The 15,753-nt window shown below is 46.2% G+C and overlaps 1 protein-coding gene across 2 annotated transcripts in view; it reads left to right on the top strand.

The window, feature by feature from the left end:
- The window catches only part of HABP4 (hyaluronan binding protein 4), a 563,622-nt gene that overhangs the window by 343,030 nt on the left and 204,839 nt on the right, over positions 1-15,753 (top strand). For both annotated transcript variants that reach the window (XM_044059342.1, XM_044059340.1), the window contains one exon: positions 1,155-1,326. In XM_044059342.1, coding sequence (XP_043915277.1) covers positions 1,155-1,326 — 172 coding nt within the window. The remainder of the gene's footprint in view (positions 1-1,154; positions 1,327-15,753) is intronic.

Genomic DNA, 15,753 nt, shown 5'->3' on the forward strand with positions numbered 1-15,753 from the left:
TCAAAATGGATAGCCCACTGCATACGCTTTTGCTATTCCTTTCATGGCAAAACTGTACCTACAGGCATTAGAACTCATTCCACCAGGGTCACAGCCACCTCGGCAGCTTTCCTCAGAGGAGTTCCTACCAAGGATATTTTGGAAGCAGCCACTTGGAGTTCTGTGCATACTTTCTCCAAGCACTACAACCTACCATTATACTCCAAATCTAGAGCAGGCTTTGCCACTGCAGTCTTGCAGGGCATTTTGGCTCCTAGTTCCACCTAGTGCCTACCACCCCTTTCTTAGCTTTGGGATTCTACCCATCTGTTATGACTGCAGCTGTATGCACGATGAACATAGTACAGTTTTGTACCTACCATAAATGTAGATGTTAGAGTGCTAATACAGCTGCAGTCCAGGTTTCCATCCCTCCTTCCCCTCTTGGGACAGGCCTATAGGCTAACACATCCTCATACAACCTGATTGGGGTATTCATTTATGATGTATTTGCTTGCAACTACTGTATTTTGATTATATTGCACTGCATTATTACACAAATTTATGTATTGCCTTCCTTCTGTGGGCACCTGACATCTGGGGCAAGAAAAACTGAAGAAAATGGTGTCTGCTGGTTCCTTTATACCCCTGTCGCGCTGACGTCAGGGAAGAACCGACGACAACCGGCGCCGGACCTAGACTTTGGAATTCGGCCGACTGGGGACCTGCCTGACTGCAGGAGACCCCATCTGTTATGACTGCAGCTGTATTAGCACTCTAACATCTACATTTATGGTAGGTACAAAACTGTACTTTTTTCCTTCTTGGGATCGGGGTGGGTACTTAGCCAACATATTTTCCACCTTCCTGCTGTTTTTATCCTAGATATCGTAGCCTTTTGGGTTTGATTAGTGCATGCTGGCATCCATGTAGGAAGGTGTCCTCTGGCTTAAAGGGCAAGGGTGAAAATCTGACAGCAAATTCTGAGATAGAAGTCTCAAACATTAGTTCTGCAACAATGAGCATACTTAGTTTTTACCATTGTGATAAGTTCCTAAGCAACTGTACTTGATGGTGAGTAATACATATGCCTATGCTAGAAATGTACCGCTTGTAATGGTATAATTTTCTGCATTTTAGTGCAAAATTACATCTTTGTACAAAATCATTTTCAGAGAAGGAACTGGAGATGCAGAAGGAGAGGACCATTGGGAATCCGAAATGAGCTTGGATGAATGGAAGATGCTTCAGCTGCAAAGTAAACCAAAAGCTGAATTTAATATCCGCAAACCAGATGCTTCTGTGCTCAAAAAAGCAGTTGTGATTCACAAGTCCAAGTTCAAAGATGTGAGTAAATTTTTCTTGGATATCGTAGATGTCCTGATTTGCTGTTGCAGTATTCTTAACAGGTGGGTTGTAGCTCGACACAGCTGGGGTGCCAAAACTTTGTTTTGTCGTATGTCCAAATGGTTGTAAGATTGAGACTACTTTTGTCCACTTAATTTCTCACGTTTATGCATGGGGAAGATGAGAAAGGTGTTTGTATAATTTCAGTATGTTTGAGATTAAGTTAATATTTTTAAAGGCTGTTTATTCTATAAATTGACATTTACATCTTTAACAAATGTTTTCCATGTCAGTAGTAGCTTACTTGTCAGTACTGCTGGCATAATGGAAAGCAGTAGTGTATTCTAGGGAAAAAAATCTGTATGTCAGTGTGCACCCTTTGTCAAGTTTATGGGGTAGAAGTTGAGATGAGGAGCAAATCCGTTTTTCTCCCATATCTGTGTCTTCAGACAGTATAATTACAGAAAAGCAAAGTTGGCAGGACTTGAACCTGCAGTTTATCATAATTCAGGATTTCTGGTATCACTTTTAGCAAACAAGGAGATGTTATGTGATCCTATCTCGCCTACATTCTGTACTGATGGGCTCGGAGCCGATCCCTCGGCTCCGACTCTGCACGCTATGCTATAGAGCGAGGCCTCTTATTGGCTGAGCTATTTCTTATCCCAGGATGCACCACCACTAATCCCCCAGATCTCGTTTGCCGCTTACAAGCTTAGACGTGGTCTCAACTTGGCTGGGCTAAGTACTAATTTATTTAGGCTTTTCCTGTCAGGAATTTGATTGCTTTGAACCCAAAAGCTGTTTTAACAGCTATTGTGATTTGAGTGGTTGACAGTTTTGTTTGGAAATATTGTGTTTTTTCACCAAGGGAAGGTTTCCCCTTTTAGTTAGAGGGGCCTTCCCCTGTTGCCTTTCTGTGTGGAATATTTTACTGTCTTAGCGTTTTATTTATGGGTCAGTACCCGTTTAAGTTAGAGGGTCTTGACTCTCTCCCTTTTTCTGTGTGGAATAATTTCTTGTACTTCGGTATTGTAAAAAAAAAAAAAAATTTATTTTTCTGTTCTAAACTTAAAGTTTTAGTGTTTCTCTTCAGACAGGTGTGTTCTTTCTGATTTAGTTATGTCCAAAGAGCATAAACCCTCCGGGTTTAAAAAATGCACGAGGTGTGGTTTTAAGATGTCCATAACGGACGACCACTCCTCGTGCGTTTACTGTTTAGGCGCCAAGCACCTACAAGAATCATGTAGCGTGTGTCACGCCTTCTCATCAAGGGTCCTCCAGGAGAGGAAGAACAAATTAATCCTTAAAGGATTAATCAAGCCATCCTTCGAGGAGGCTTTATCTTAGTCTCCTTCTCCTTCAAAAAAGAAAAAAGCGTCTGCTCCGACCAGTCTGTCGGAACTGACTGCCAAAAAACCTAGGCAGACTTGTCCATCGGCTCCACGGACTTCGGAGCCGAGGGCGGAACGGTCTGCCTCGATGCCTCCAGCCTCGACCCCTCTGGTTTCGGAGCCGAGGACTGGGGCATCGAGAGGCGGGTCACCATCGGCTCCACTGATATTGGAGCCGATGAAGGTTACCGGCTCACTCTTCCCCTTCGGAGCCGAAGTCCTTATCGGCACCGAGGGAAATTGTCTTGATCTCTCTCGGAGCCGATAGTGGTAGAATCTATTCGGAGTCGGTCCCCTAGCCCTTTGGAGCCGATGAAGAAATCGGTTCGGGCCCGATCGGTATCCTCCAGATCATCCAAGATGTCTGATTCGGACATCGACAGGGTGCTCCTAAGACTTTTCCAGTCTCCGGTGTTCCAAAAGCTAGTCTCTGCTCCAGCCCATTCGGCTTCGGAGCCGATGGTCCATCTTCCTTCTATGGTTCCTCCTCAAACAGCCTCGGCACCGTTGGAGCCGGTGCTGGTGGAGCCGGTGGAGGTTTTAGGATCAGGCCCGACCCTTACTCCAACTCCGGCTCTTGGGTCGGAGTTCAGTACGCGGACCTCTTCCGTCGGCCCCAGGGGGACACTTCGGGATTGACGTTTTCGGTCCCAAGTCTCCCTCTTGGTGTGTCGGCGGCGGGAGTGCAGTCTACTGTCGTGGCCACGGAGGTGGGACCCTCCCAGGATTCTGGTGGTTCCGCCTTCAGGGCTATGAGAAGTGCATTAGCCAAATCTTCTTTGGCTACCTCCACAGTCTCCCCAGCTCCTTCCCTGCACACTGAGACTGGGTCTTTGGCAGTCCCCCTGTCCTTAGACAGCGAGGCCCCGGGGCCTGAGGTTACCCCCACTGGGGTTCCCCCCCTCCTGGAGGTCCTTCTGAAGCCTCTTCGGAAGAACCCCCCAGGAAAAGATTGTGCAAGAGGAAGCACGTTGACTCCCCTGATGAGTCTCTTACATCAGACACTGATCTCGATGATGCAGAGGGGTCCCCTAAGTCGTCCTCGGATGATGTCTCCTTTGCAGACATCCTGGAAGCCCTTAAACAACGAGGCGGCTGGCAGTCCAAACCCCCTTCTGCTGATGAGTCCGTGTTCCTTAAGGCCTTCGGGGCTCAGCCCTCCGCCTCCTGGGTGTCTCCGCCCTTCGATGAGCTCTTGGACTTGATCTGTCGAAGGGCGTGGGAACACCCAGACTCTGTGGAACCGGTGCCTGCTCATCCGAATAAGTTCTTCTCGGCACCCCCTGAGAATTTCTAGCCAAAGGTGTGGCTGTAGATGCTTTGGTGGTGGCATCTGCTACCCAGCAAGATGTAGCAGAGGCTTCGTCCGTCCATCCTCCTAATAAGGAGTCTAGGAGCATGGATCGGTACAGAAAGCGCACCCTAAGTTCAGCGGCCTTTACATTAAGGTCCTTGAACTACCTTACACACTTTACTAGGTTTCAGAGGGATCTGATTAAAGAGCTTTCCGATACCCTCTTGGGTAACCTGCCTGAGGAGCTGACCCAGATGGTTGGTTCTCAGCTGGCTACATTGTCGTCCATCTCAAACTCGTCCATGAGGCTCATTTCTTATGTGGCCGAAGGGGCAAGTAGAACGGCGGGTACAGGCATTGCTCTACAGAGATGAGCCTGGCTCCGCCTGTGTCATTTCACGGAGGCCTTTGTCGACGCCCCCTTTGATGGGTCCTCCCTGTTTGGACCCAAGGTAAAGGACACACTCACCCGCTGCGAACAGGAGGGTAAGACTGACTGCTGTAGGGGCACGATTTTCCACTCCCTTTCGGCCTTATCCCAAGGCTAAAAGAGGAGAGAAAATGTGGTTCCGTAGATCTCAGAAGCCTTACCCCTCTCAGCAGGATGATCCCCCTTCCAGAGGCAGGGGAGGGGGAAATTCTTCTGGAAGACGCCGTCCCAGAGGCGGCAGAGGCCCTCGCAACACTGGAGACCGCGAGTCCTTTCGTGGCTCTTCAGCTTTTCACAGTCCCTGAGGGATTGCCCGACTGCATCTCCGGAGCCAGTCGGGGGTCGTTTTTCAAAGCACCTGAAAGCCTGGGAAGCTATCACTCAGGACCGATGGGTGCTTCGAATTATCGCCGGAGGTTACACCATCCCTTTCTCACACTCCCCACCTCAGTCCAAAAAAATCCCGGACCCGCCACCCAGTCAGCGGGATACTGCAGCCTCAGAAGTTTCAGAGCTGCTGCAAGAGTCATCCAACCGGTCCCCGCAGACCAGATCTGATTAGGGACTTACTCAAGATTCTTTTTGGTGCCAAAAAAGACCGGGGACTTGAGGCCCATTTTGGACCTCAGCATCCTAAACCGCTCAGTCAGAAAGTCCAAATTCCGAATGGTCACCCTACAAACCATTCTCCCATAGCTGGAGAAAGGTGTTTGGATGTGCTCCATAGATCTCAAGGACGCTTATATCATGGTACATCAAGCGTCCAGGAGACATCTGCGCTTCAGCCTAGGAGGCAGTCATTTTCAGTTCCGCGCGCTGCCCTTTGGTCTCACCACAGCCCCCAGGGTGTTCACCAAATGCTTGGCAGTCGTGACTGCTCACCTGAGAAGTCTAGGATTCCAGGTGTTTCCGTATCTAGACTGGCTCCTGCCACCTCCAAGCATCTACTACTGCGGAGCCTACAAGCCACTATATCACTGGGCAATTCCCTTGGAATCACCTTCAATTGGCCAAAGTCTGTGTTGCTGCCATCTCAACGAATAAGATTCATAGGGGTAGAGAGAGACTCAAACCAAATGCGGGTCTATCTACCTGTAGACAGGATATAAACCATACAGGCTCAAGTTCGAGCCTTACTTCCCAGGTCCAAAGCCCCAGCCAGGATGGTCTCTCAGCTATTAGGATCCATGTCCGCCACGGTTCTTCTAGTCCCCTTGGCAAGGTTGCACATGAGAATTCTCCAGTGGCTTCTTTCAGCTCAGTTGTCCTTTCAGGAACTCCCTCTGTCACCTCATATGGATCACGGAAACATGCAAACGGGACCTTCGCTGGTGGCTAGTGCCCTCCCAATTTGGATCAGGGACGACCCTTTGTTCCACCTCCTCCTGCGGCCACTTTGACCACGAACGCCTCCCAGATGGGGTGGGGGGGGCATTCCCTGGGCAGGTCAGTCCACGGCAAATGGCACCCAGAAGAGACCCTACTTCATATCAGCATCCTAGAAATGAGGGCGGTGCTTCTGTCCCTTCAAGCCCTTCTCGATTACTCCCGCAGGGCGTAATTGCCGTTCACTCAGACAACATGTCAGTTGTCTGGTACCTGAACAAACAGGGAGGGACCAGATCCTATCCTCTGTGCAGAGAGGTCATGAGAGTCTGGGAATGGGCAGTCTCGACCAAACGCTTTCTAGTGGCTACCCATATCCCGGGCAAGTCCAATGTGATAGCCGACGGACTGAGCAGAACCATCCTCTCTCCTCACGCATGGTCTCTGAACATGACAGTTGCAAGTCAGATTTTCAGCAGATGGAGAGTTCCGTGTTGCGACCTCTTCACGACTCCACTAAATGCGAAGTGCAAAAAATTCTTCTCCCTAACCCCGGCTCCGGGGAAGAGCCCCATGGACGCACTAGCCAGTCCTTGGCCCACCGGATTGCTTTATGCCTTCCCTCCAGTTCCTCTCCTTCCCAGGGTGATCCAGAAGGCATCTCTCCTGGGGAGCAAAATGATCTTAGTTGCTCCTTACTGGCCTCGTCAAGTATGGTTTCCCTATCTTCGGAAATATGCTCTGGAAGGTCCATGGTTCCTGGATCAGATCCCAGACCTTTTGGTTAATCAGTCGGGACTATTCCACCAGTCCCTGCACACCTTAAAATTGACGGCTTGGCTCCTCCTCTTCCGACTATAGTCAGGAGTCATACATTGGATCCAGAGGTTGTACACATTATCTTCGGCCCATAAGTCTGCTACAAAGAAACTATTCTAGCAAATGGAAAAGATTTGCTATTTGGGCTCAACTCCGGGGCCTGGACCCCATCTCTATTCCCGTGGCAGAAGTACTAAAATTTTTAACTTCTCTTTTCAATCAAGGCTCTTCAGTCTCTACCATCAAGGTCCAATTGGTAGCGATTTCCAATTTTCACGAATCCATAAACCCACCTTTAATGAGCAACAGATTGTGTAAGACCTTCTTGAAAGGTGCTGCTTTAAGGCCTCCGATTTCTCATCCTGCACCTCCATGGGATCTCGATGTGGTGTTACGCGCCTTAACTTCCTCCCCCTTTGAACCGGCGGCTACTTGTGATCTAAAGTTTCTATCATGGAAAACTGCTTTTCTGGTGGCAATTACTTCTGCCAGAAGAGTTTCAGAGCTTCAAGCTTTGTCAGTAAAACCCCCGTACTTGGTTTTTCACAGACAGAGCATCTCTAAGGCCAAATCCTTCCTTTGTCCCTAAAGTTTGTTCCAGTTTCTGCTTACAACAATCGTTAGAACTTCCAGATTTTTTTTCCAAAATATTCTAACAAAGCGGAATTCATACTCCACACACTAGATGTCCACAGGCAGTTGCGTTTTTATTTAGACATGACCAAACAAACAAGGAAAACAGATCAGTTGTTTGTTGCAGACAATAAATTGGGCAAAGCTGTCACAAAGGTCACTATTGCCAAATGGATCAGGGATTGTATTACTCAAGCTTATTCTTATTCTAACAAAGAGCTTACCACCTCTGTCAAAGCTCATTCTACAAGGGCTATGGCTACTTCGATAGCATTTCATTCTAAGCTTGCCATTAGTGACATTTGTGCTGCAGCTACATGGTCTTCCCCGCACACTTTCATTTCCCACTATAAATTGGATGTGGCATCTAGAGGACGAGCTTCATTTGGTTCCACAGTGCTCAGGAGTGTTTTCCAATGAGCCACCCAGGATTTGGGTGCTAGGGACGCTGTCCCATCAGTACAGAATGTAGGCGGGATAGGATCACATATCATCTTTTAGTTATGTACTTACCATAACTTTAGATGTTTGGGATCCATCTCGCCTACATTCCTAATAACCCACCCTCCTTCCCCCTTCCTTGGAGATCAGAGAATATCAGAAGGTCCGAATCCTGTTTCATCTTGAAACATCTAACAATGTTATATAAACAAGTTGTGGTGGTGCATCCTGGGGTAAGAAATAGCTCAGCCAATAAGAGGCCTCGCTCTATAGCATAGCGTGCAGAGTCGGAGCCGAGGGATCGGCTCCGAGCCCATCAGTACAGAATGTAGGCGAGATGGATCCCAAACATCTAAAGTTATGGTAAGTACATAACTAAAAGTTTTGGCATTTCTATTTGTTTAGATGGATTGTGGATGTTTGTCAACTTGATATTTGAACAATGTTTAATGACTGACTTGAGATTTCCTTTTGAAGAAAGTCTTACTAGAGGGGTGCTGACTGTAGTATGACTGAAGACATAGTTGTGTTGTAGATCATCTATTGAGAAATCAGTTTAATCAAAATTGCGTGCCACCTAAGGATCTCACTACAAAGATTTCCCTTACTTGAATCTGTTTAATTGGGGGTTCATAGTTCTGATTTCAGTGTCTGATTTAAATTTGGTGTGGGGAGGGGGTGGTGCATTTCTCACCAAGGCAAGATTTTGTCTAATGCCTTTTTTAATGATAGAAGCAGTTTGCGTAGTCTCTGTCCTACCCAGTATTAATTTCCGATTGCACTGTGAGGGGTAATAAAGATGATGCATACTGTGGGCAGATGGTTTTTCCAGACAGTGTGACAACTGGATGTCTTAGTTTTTGGTCTCTGTACTTAAGCCAGTTCTCAAGGGGTTGTTTGCATTGGTAATGAATGCACCATTGGTATTGGCACATTCTTTCCGACTAGTAATATGTTCTCTGGCTAGCTTTTTTACCCCTTTTATGTAAGTTGTAGCAAAGATGTCTAATTTGGGCTTGGTGAATAATTCTGTAACTGCTGCCTCTTTCATGTCTGTGCTCACAGTGATGCATTATATTGGCTCCTCAAGTTGAGTAATTTAAAGCGTAGAATCCATCATCAGTGCCTTAGTACGTGACTTTCTAACCTTACCAGGCGTTACTAGCAGTCCTGTGTTCCTTGTGGCACTTGCCTGCACTTGTCATATTTTGGGGGCTTTTATTTTGCTTTATTATTGTTGATTAGAATACAAGTGCTAAAATGAGATCCCATTCATTTCAGTCCATCTGATCTGCTACCTCAGATTTATTTTGCCACCATTATAAGATGTGGATCTTAAGTTTGTCAAGTGTTGCACCTCGTTCATTTTTATCTGCTTAAGACAACTTAAATTCTTATAGATTGTACAAGTTGAGAATGGATGGTAATGGTGCATTTCACATTTGGTCCTTTCTTCCCTTTCACATTACCAATTTCCTGCCTTTAATGGTTGAGAAAAAATACTTGTCTCCAGTATTTGCTAAAAATCTAAAAATTAGTTAATAGTTAAATGACTAGCTGTAGCAGTTCATGTTGCTCTGTTTGTTCATCTTGTATTGCACCATGGATAAGGACAAAAGATTTAAAAGTGCCCTGTTTGCATAAAATTTCCACCCAAGGCACCCATGATCATTTTGCTGTGTGCTTTATGGTACAACATTTATCAGTAGTGAAATCTGTGCTAGATTAAGTCCTGAGCCTGGCTGTCAGTAGAAACTGGGCTGTTGCCCCTGGATTCATACTCTGTAAAATGCAAAGGTTTATATGGCAAGTTCTAAACAAGTCAGAATTTAACAAGAGACTTTCAGATTTTTCAGGTCCATCTTCTGAGCCAAAAGCCTTGAAGATATATGTACCCATAGTACAGACACCAGTTTAATATCTGCCTCTGGATTTGGAACTTATGGATCCAATCTTAATATGGGGCTCTTCACCCAGTCTCTACCTCCTGTGTTATCAGAGATCCTTCCAAGTCTTACAAAAGCACATCAGAAGCAGACTTGGATTATCTGAAGAGCTTCCTTAAGTCACAGCTTGAAATTAGTCATTTTACCTCCTTTTGCTCTGAAGGCGGTCTGATCTGTCCATGTGCCCCTATATTTCCTTCCCAAGTGAGCTTCTTGACTTGAGCAGTTTTGGAGCTAATTTTCCCCCTGAGACCTGCAGCTTTGGTGCCAACACTCCTCTGGTGTCAGCTTTTGATTTGTGAGTCCAAGTCTGTACTCTGGATGTTAATGTTTCACTGTTGCAGTCATCACATTTGGGTTATCTGCTTGCAGTAGCCCTCAGTAGGCCTGATTTATCAGTCTTGGGTCCTGCGTCGGTTGCTGTCTCATCTTCCGTGACGTCAGGTAGTCAGGGATATGAAGCATGCAGCTGACGCCATTACATCAGTCTTTCTTGCCGTTCCCGAAGCAGAAGCAGTTCAGTGTCTGTCGGCCTACTCCTGAAATTTTCATTTTCGAGTTTCAAAACTGAAGTCTTCAACTAAAGCGAAGTACCCCGTTAGGGAAACTTCTTGCTCTAAACAGATGTCAGTAAAAGTCAATAATTGTAATTCTTGTGGAAAGCATATACCTCTAAGATTTTAATTTGTACTGTATTCCTTGCCTAGGCCCCGACCACGACTTACCTCGCTGTCAGTTTTGTGCCTTAAATAAATCACAAACTATTCGTTGTCACTATATTTTCGCTTCTAAATATTTTGGTGCTCTGTTCAATTATCCAGATAGGTCTTCGGTAAGCCACCAGACTACCGACCTTCTGAAAAAACACAAAGGTAAAGACAGGCCACCTAGGTCCAAAGCTGCCGATGACGTTTCTCCTAAGCTAGTCACCAGTTGGCCGATACTCGAAGCACTTTCGCAGCCCCTGATACCCACTACTTCAGATTTGCAGGCCTCTACTGAGACCCAGTCTGAGTCCGGTATGTCGCGAGATGCGTCAACTGTGGAACCTGCGGATGTGTTTACCTTGGATGGGTCCAGAGCCACTGTGCAGGCACTGGCTTCTAAGGGTGTATTCAGGCCTACTGACTTGCGTATTAAACAGATGCCATCTTCTTCAGGGCCTAAAACCTGAGTCATGCCTAGGAAACCGCCCAGACCACATGGTTAGGGCTCTATGCCTAAAAATAAAAATGGCCGAAGACCTTATTACTTTAATCAGGGAAAGCCAACATTCCCCCTCTAAGACCTAGGACTGAGTTTGCTTATGATACTTCTGACCAGGATTCTGAACTTTGTATCCTCTGACCAGGATTTACCCTTGCCTACCTATGAGGATTCTGATGCAGAAGACTCATTCCCTCTGGTTCTCCCCCAGAGGATTTTTCTTTTGGTGAAACCTTGCATACCCTTAAGGAGCATTTTCATTGGGAAAGCCAAGATTACTCTGATTCTAAAAAGAGGCTTAGAGATTTCTTACTCCTGCCCCAGCAAAGGCCTTCAGCTATCCCTCCTGTGCTGGACATTGACTATGCCTTTTCAGAATTTAGCTTTGCCCCTGACTCTACCTCCTGCTCCCAGAAAACCTGATGGATATTGCAGGGTACCTGATTCTCAAGTTTCTTTTAAAAAAAAATCCTACTGCGGATCCTGACACCATTTCACAGGGATCCAAGGGCATTAAGGCTACTACTGGCAAAAATCCTTCCCCTACTCATAGATTCCAGGGCCCTGGATAGATGGGGTAAAAGGGTATACACCTCAGCAATCTTTGCCATCAGGGCCTTAAATTGCCAATTTCATATGTTAAGGTATCAGCAGCATATTATTGGATTGCTTAAACAGAAAATGTTGATTCCTGATTGTGCTGAAAATAAGGATTTACAGGATTTAATGCATTCTGCTGAACAGGTTGGAAAACATACTTTGCAATGTGGTTTTGATTCACTAGAGGCATCTTGCAGGGCTGCTGTCACCGGGTCTGTACTTAAAAGGCATGCTTGGCTTAAGGAGCAATCTTTGCCAGATCATGTTAAAACTAAATTGCTGGATGCTCCCTTAAATCAGGACTGCCTGTTTGGCAACAAAGCAGAAGTGGTTCTTAAGATGGAGGAAAAAGCTAAATCTATGCAACTTGTTAAAGATTTCTTACAAGTGCAGCCTTCAAGATTTAGGAGGCATTGGCCCTCAAAACATTGGTCCTTTCCTGCCTCTTCCAGGCCTTCTCAATTCAAACCCAGAACCAGACTTCAGTCCCAGGGTATGCATAGGACTAAGCAGTGGTGGGCTCCCACTTCCAAATCAGGGAGTAGTAAGACCCCCCCCCCCCCCCCCATGGAAAGCTGTCTGAATGACTTAACTTTAAAACTTCCAAGCACTTCTCAACTGACTGCAAATGGGTTTTAAACAGTTTCCCAAGGATACAGATTTCACTTCCACACGTTACCAACGCCAAATGGTTGGCCAGATCTACCTCCAAATCAGTGGGCAGAGGCTTACAAGCAAGTACTCTCCAGATTGAAGGCTATCCAGACTGTACCAGAAGAGAAACCGGGACAAGGTTTCTACTCCAGACTTTTCCTTGTACCCAGAAAAGACAACTCATGGCGTCCTATCCTGGACCTTTCTACCCTAAACACCTTTTTGGTGATGCCAAAATTCAAGATGCTAACTCTTCAGCATGTTACCCATGATGGGCAAAGATGCCTGGTTGGCAACACTGGATTTAAAGGAAGCCTACCTGCACATCCCAATCAGGGAATCTTGCAGAAGATACCTACGCTTCAAAGCAGGCTGCATGCACCATCCGTTCTCTGCACTGCCCTTTGGCTTATCTACTGCGACCAGAGTATTTACAATGTGCCTAGCTCCAGTCATTGCATTTTGCAGGCAAATAAATATTAAAATATACCCATACCTGGATAATAGTTTAATTCAGGCAGAAAGCCAGGACATACTTTTGAATCATCTGGCATTTGTACAAAAAGGAGATAACTTGTCTGGGGTACACCATAAACGAAAAATCACAGCTGGTACCCTGTCGGGTTATATTCCTGGGAGCAAGCTTGAACACAACTTCCCAGATGGCTGTCCATGTCAGAGAAACACTCATTTGACAACTTACTTCAAACGAGTGGCCACAAAAATCCTGCTATCTGCAAGGCAAATACTGCAAGCCTTGGGATTCATGGCCTCCTGCATTCTACTAATTCCATATGCAAGAATGCATATGAGGAAACTACAGTGGTAGCTAAAAAGCCTATGGTGTCAACATTCTCATGATCTAGAAGCATGGATTCCTGTCATACCTTGCCTACGGTTAGAATTCCTTTGGTGGGCAGAGGCCTGCCACCAAAACAAGGGACTACCATTCACTCTACCCCTTGCTGCCCAAACCCTGACAGACGCATCAGACTATGCATATGGGGGGGGGGGGTGGCTCACCTGGCAGGGGGGGGTGGCTCACCTGGCAGGGAAGTGCATTCAGGGCAAATGGAACCCAAGTCAAATGCACCTGCATATCGATCAAAATGAAATGTTAGCTGTACAGAATGCTCAGACAGCCTTCAAAGACCACATTCTTCCAGGACAATTAATGGGTAAGACTGACAACACCACTTATGTGGTACATAAGTGGGTGGAGGGTGCCAATTCCTATCCCCTCTGCAGACTAGCCATGGCTCTGTGGAACACAGCCTTGAGCTACCAAGTGCGTTTACAGGCTCAATTCCTGCCAGTATAACTACACTGGCAGACTAAGCAGAAATCTCGTGGACCCACATGAGTGGAAACTGGAACTAAAGACTTTCAACATGTTGATAAATGGGGGACCCCAGATATAGACCTGTTTGCCTCCCCCCAGTGCTACCAATTGGATGACTTCTGCACAAGGACTTCCCCACAAGCTAGCTTGGAAAGTGGATGCTCTGTCCTTCAGCTGGAAAAATCTATCCGTTTATGCCTTTCCTCCTCTACCTTTCCAAAGTACTACTAAAGATCAAACAGGACAAACCAAGGATGACTATTGCTCCAGACTGGCCACGCCAACACTGGTGTACCCCCTCTTGCGCAGTGTCACAGCTAGCCCCATGTCACCTGCCTCAGACCCCTACACTGCTGTCACAGCAGGAGAGCTAGATTCTGCACCCCCAACTTCAAACCCTCAATCTGGCAGCTTGGCTAATTACTGAGGGATGATAACGGAGACATTAGGTAAACAAGTGTTGGATGTCATTTTGGAGGCAAGGAGGCCTAGTACTAGAAAATCTTATGCTGAAAATGGAAAAGATTCTGTGCCTGGAACCAAACTCAAGGGATGGCCACAGCAGCACTAAATTTACCTCTGATTCTTCAATACTTAACTGAGATGCTGCACGAGGGTCTTTCCTTTTCCTCCATCAAAATTCACGCCTCAGCCATTTCAGCTCATTACAATACAGAACCACCCCTCTTTTCTCACCCACTGCTCAAGCAGTTTCTCAGAGGGGTCAAAAACTTAAGACCACCCAGAAGAGCCCCAACTCCAGCCTGAGACCTTAACTTTTTATATTGGAAAAACTCACTCTGCCTCCTTTTGCGCCAGCTGCAAGTGCAGAGTTGAAATTCCTTTCTTGGAAAACTGGTTTCCTTTTTAGCAATCCAGCAAGAAGGGTATCTGAATTACAGGCCCTTATGGCAGTGGAGCCTTTCATCATCTTTCATGCGGACAGGGTGTCCCTCTGGACGAATCCCTCCATGCCTAAAGTCGTATCAAGTGTGGCTTTTAATCAATCCATTCATTTGCCAACCTTTTCTAATCCGCAGAACAAAGGGGAACGGATACTGCTCTCCTTAGATGTGCACAGACAACTTAGATTTTACTTGGACAGGGCTAAACCTAAGAGGAAATCTGAACTGCTGGTGATATTTGCTGCAGGGGCAGTGGGGAAGGCTGTTTCAAAGCGAACCATTTCTAAATGGGTAGGCCATTGCATTCATTTCTGCTATAAGCACCATGGAAAACCTATCCCACAGAGGATTAGACCCCATTCCCCCAGGGCTGCATCTATCTCTACAGCCTTTCTCAGAGGTGTCACTACCAGAGACATCCCAGAAGCTACTACCTGGAGTTTTGTGCATACTTTCACCAAGCATTACCATTTGCCAATTTCCTCTAAATCCCGAGCTGGCTTTGCCACTGCAGTCTTGCAGGGCCTTATAGCTTGCACTAATGCTATCCAAATTCCTCCTCCCATCCTTAGCTTTGGGAATCTACCCAAATGTGATGACTGCAACAGTGAAACACGAAGAACATAGTACAGTTGTGTACACTTACCATAAATGTAGATGTTAGTGTATTCACTGTTGCAGTCTTGGTTACCTTCTTCCAGCCCTCTGACTTTGGCTATACCTCTACACTGCTTTACTATGCTTCAAAGCTTTTTGGTGTATTTGCTTTTTTTGTTGGAGGTATATCCCTTGCATATATATGTATTTAATTGCTTCCCATTGAGGGAGGGCACCTGACATCTGGGGCAAGAAAAACTGATGTAATGGCATCTGCTGCATGCTTTATACTCCTGACTGCCTGACGTCACGGAAGATGAAAGCGCAACCGACGTGGGACCCAAGACTTTGATAATCAGGCCGAAGGGCTTCTGCAAGCAGATAACCCAAATGTGGATGTTGGTGTTTTGCTGTTGCAGTCATTACATTTGGGTAATCTGCTGGCAGGTTGCCCTCAGTCGGCCTGAATATCAAAGTCTTGGGTCCTGTGTCGGTTGCTGTCTCTCTATGACGTCAGGTTGTTGGGGGTAAAAAAAAAAATGCAGCTGATGCCATATTCTTTAGTCTTTCTTGCCACGTGGTGCCCGAAGCAGAAGTAGTTCGCAAGTGCCGGTTGGCAGACTCCTGAAATTTTTGCATTCAAGTTTCAGAACCGAAGTCTTCAATTAAAGCCAAGTACCGCATTGGGGAAATTTTTTCTTGCTTCTTACCGATGTCAGTAAAAGTTAATTGCATTACTTGTGGGAAGCAAATACCTCATAAGGATTTCCATTTGAACTGTATTCCTTGCCTAGGCCCAGATCATAATGTGCCTTCCTGTCGGTTTTGTGCTAAATTTAA

This window comes from Protopterus annectens, chromosome 17.part0 (genome assembly GCF_019279795.1).
Source record: "Protopterus annectens isolate FY-2018-M chromosome 17.part0, PAN1.0, whole genome shotgun sequence".
NCBI classification, from domain to species: domain Eukaryota; kingdom Metazoa; phylum Chordata; order Ceratodontiformes; family Protopteridae; genus Protopterus; species Protopterus annectens.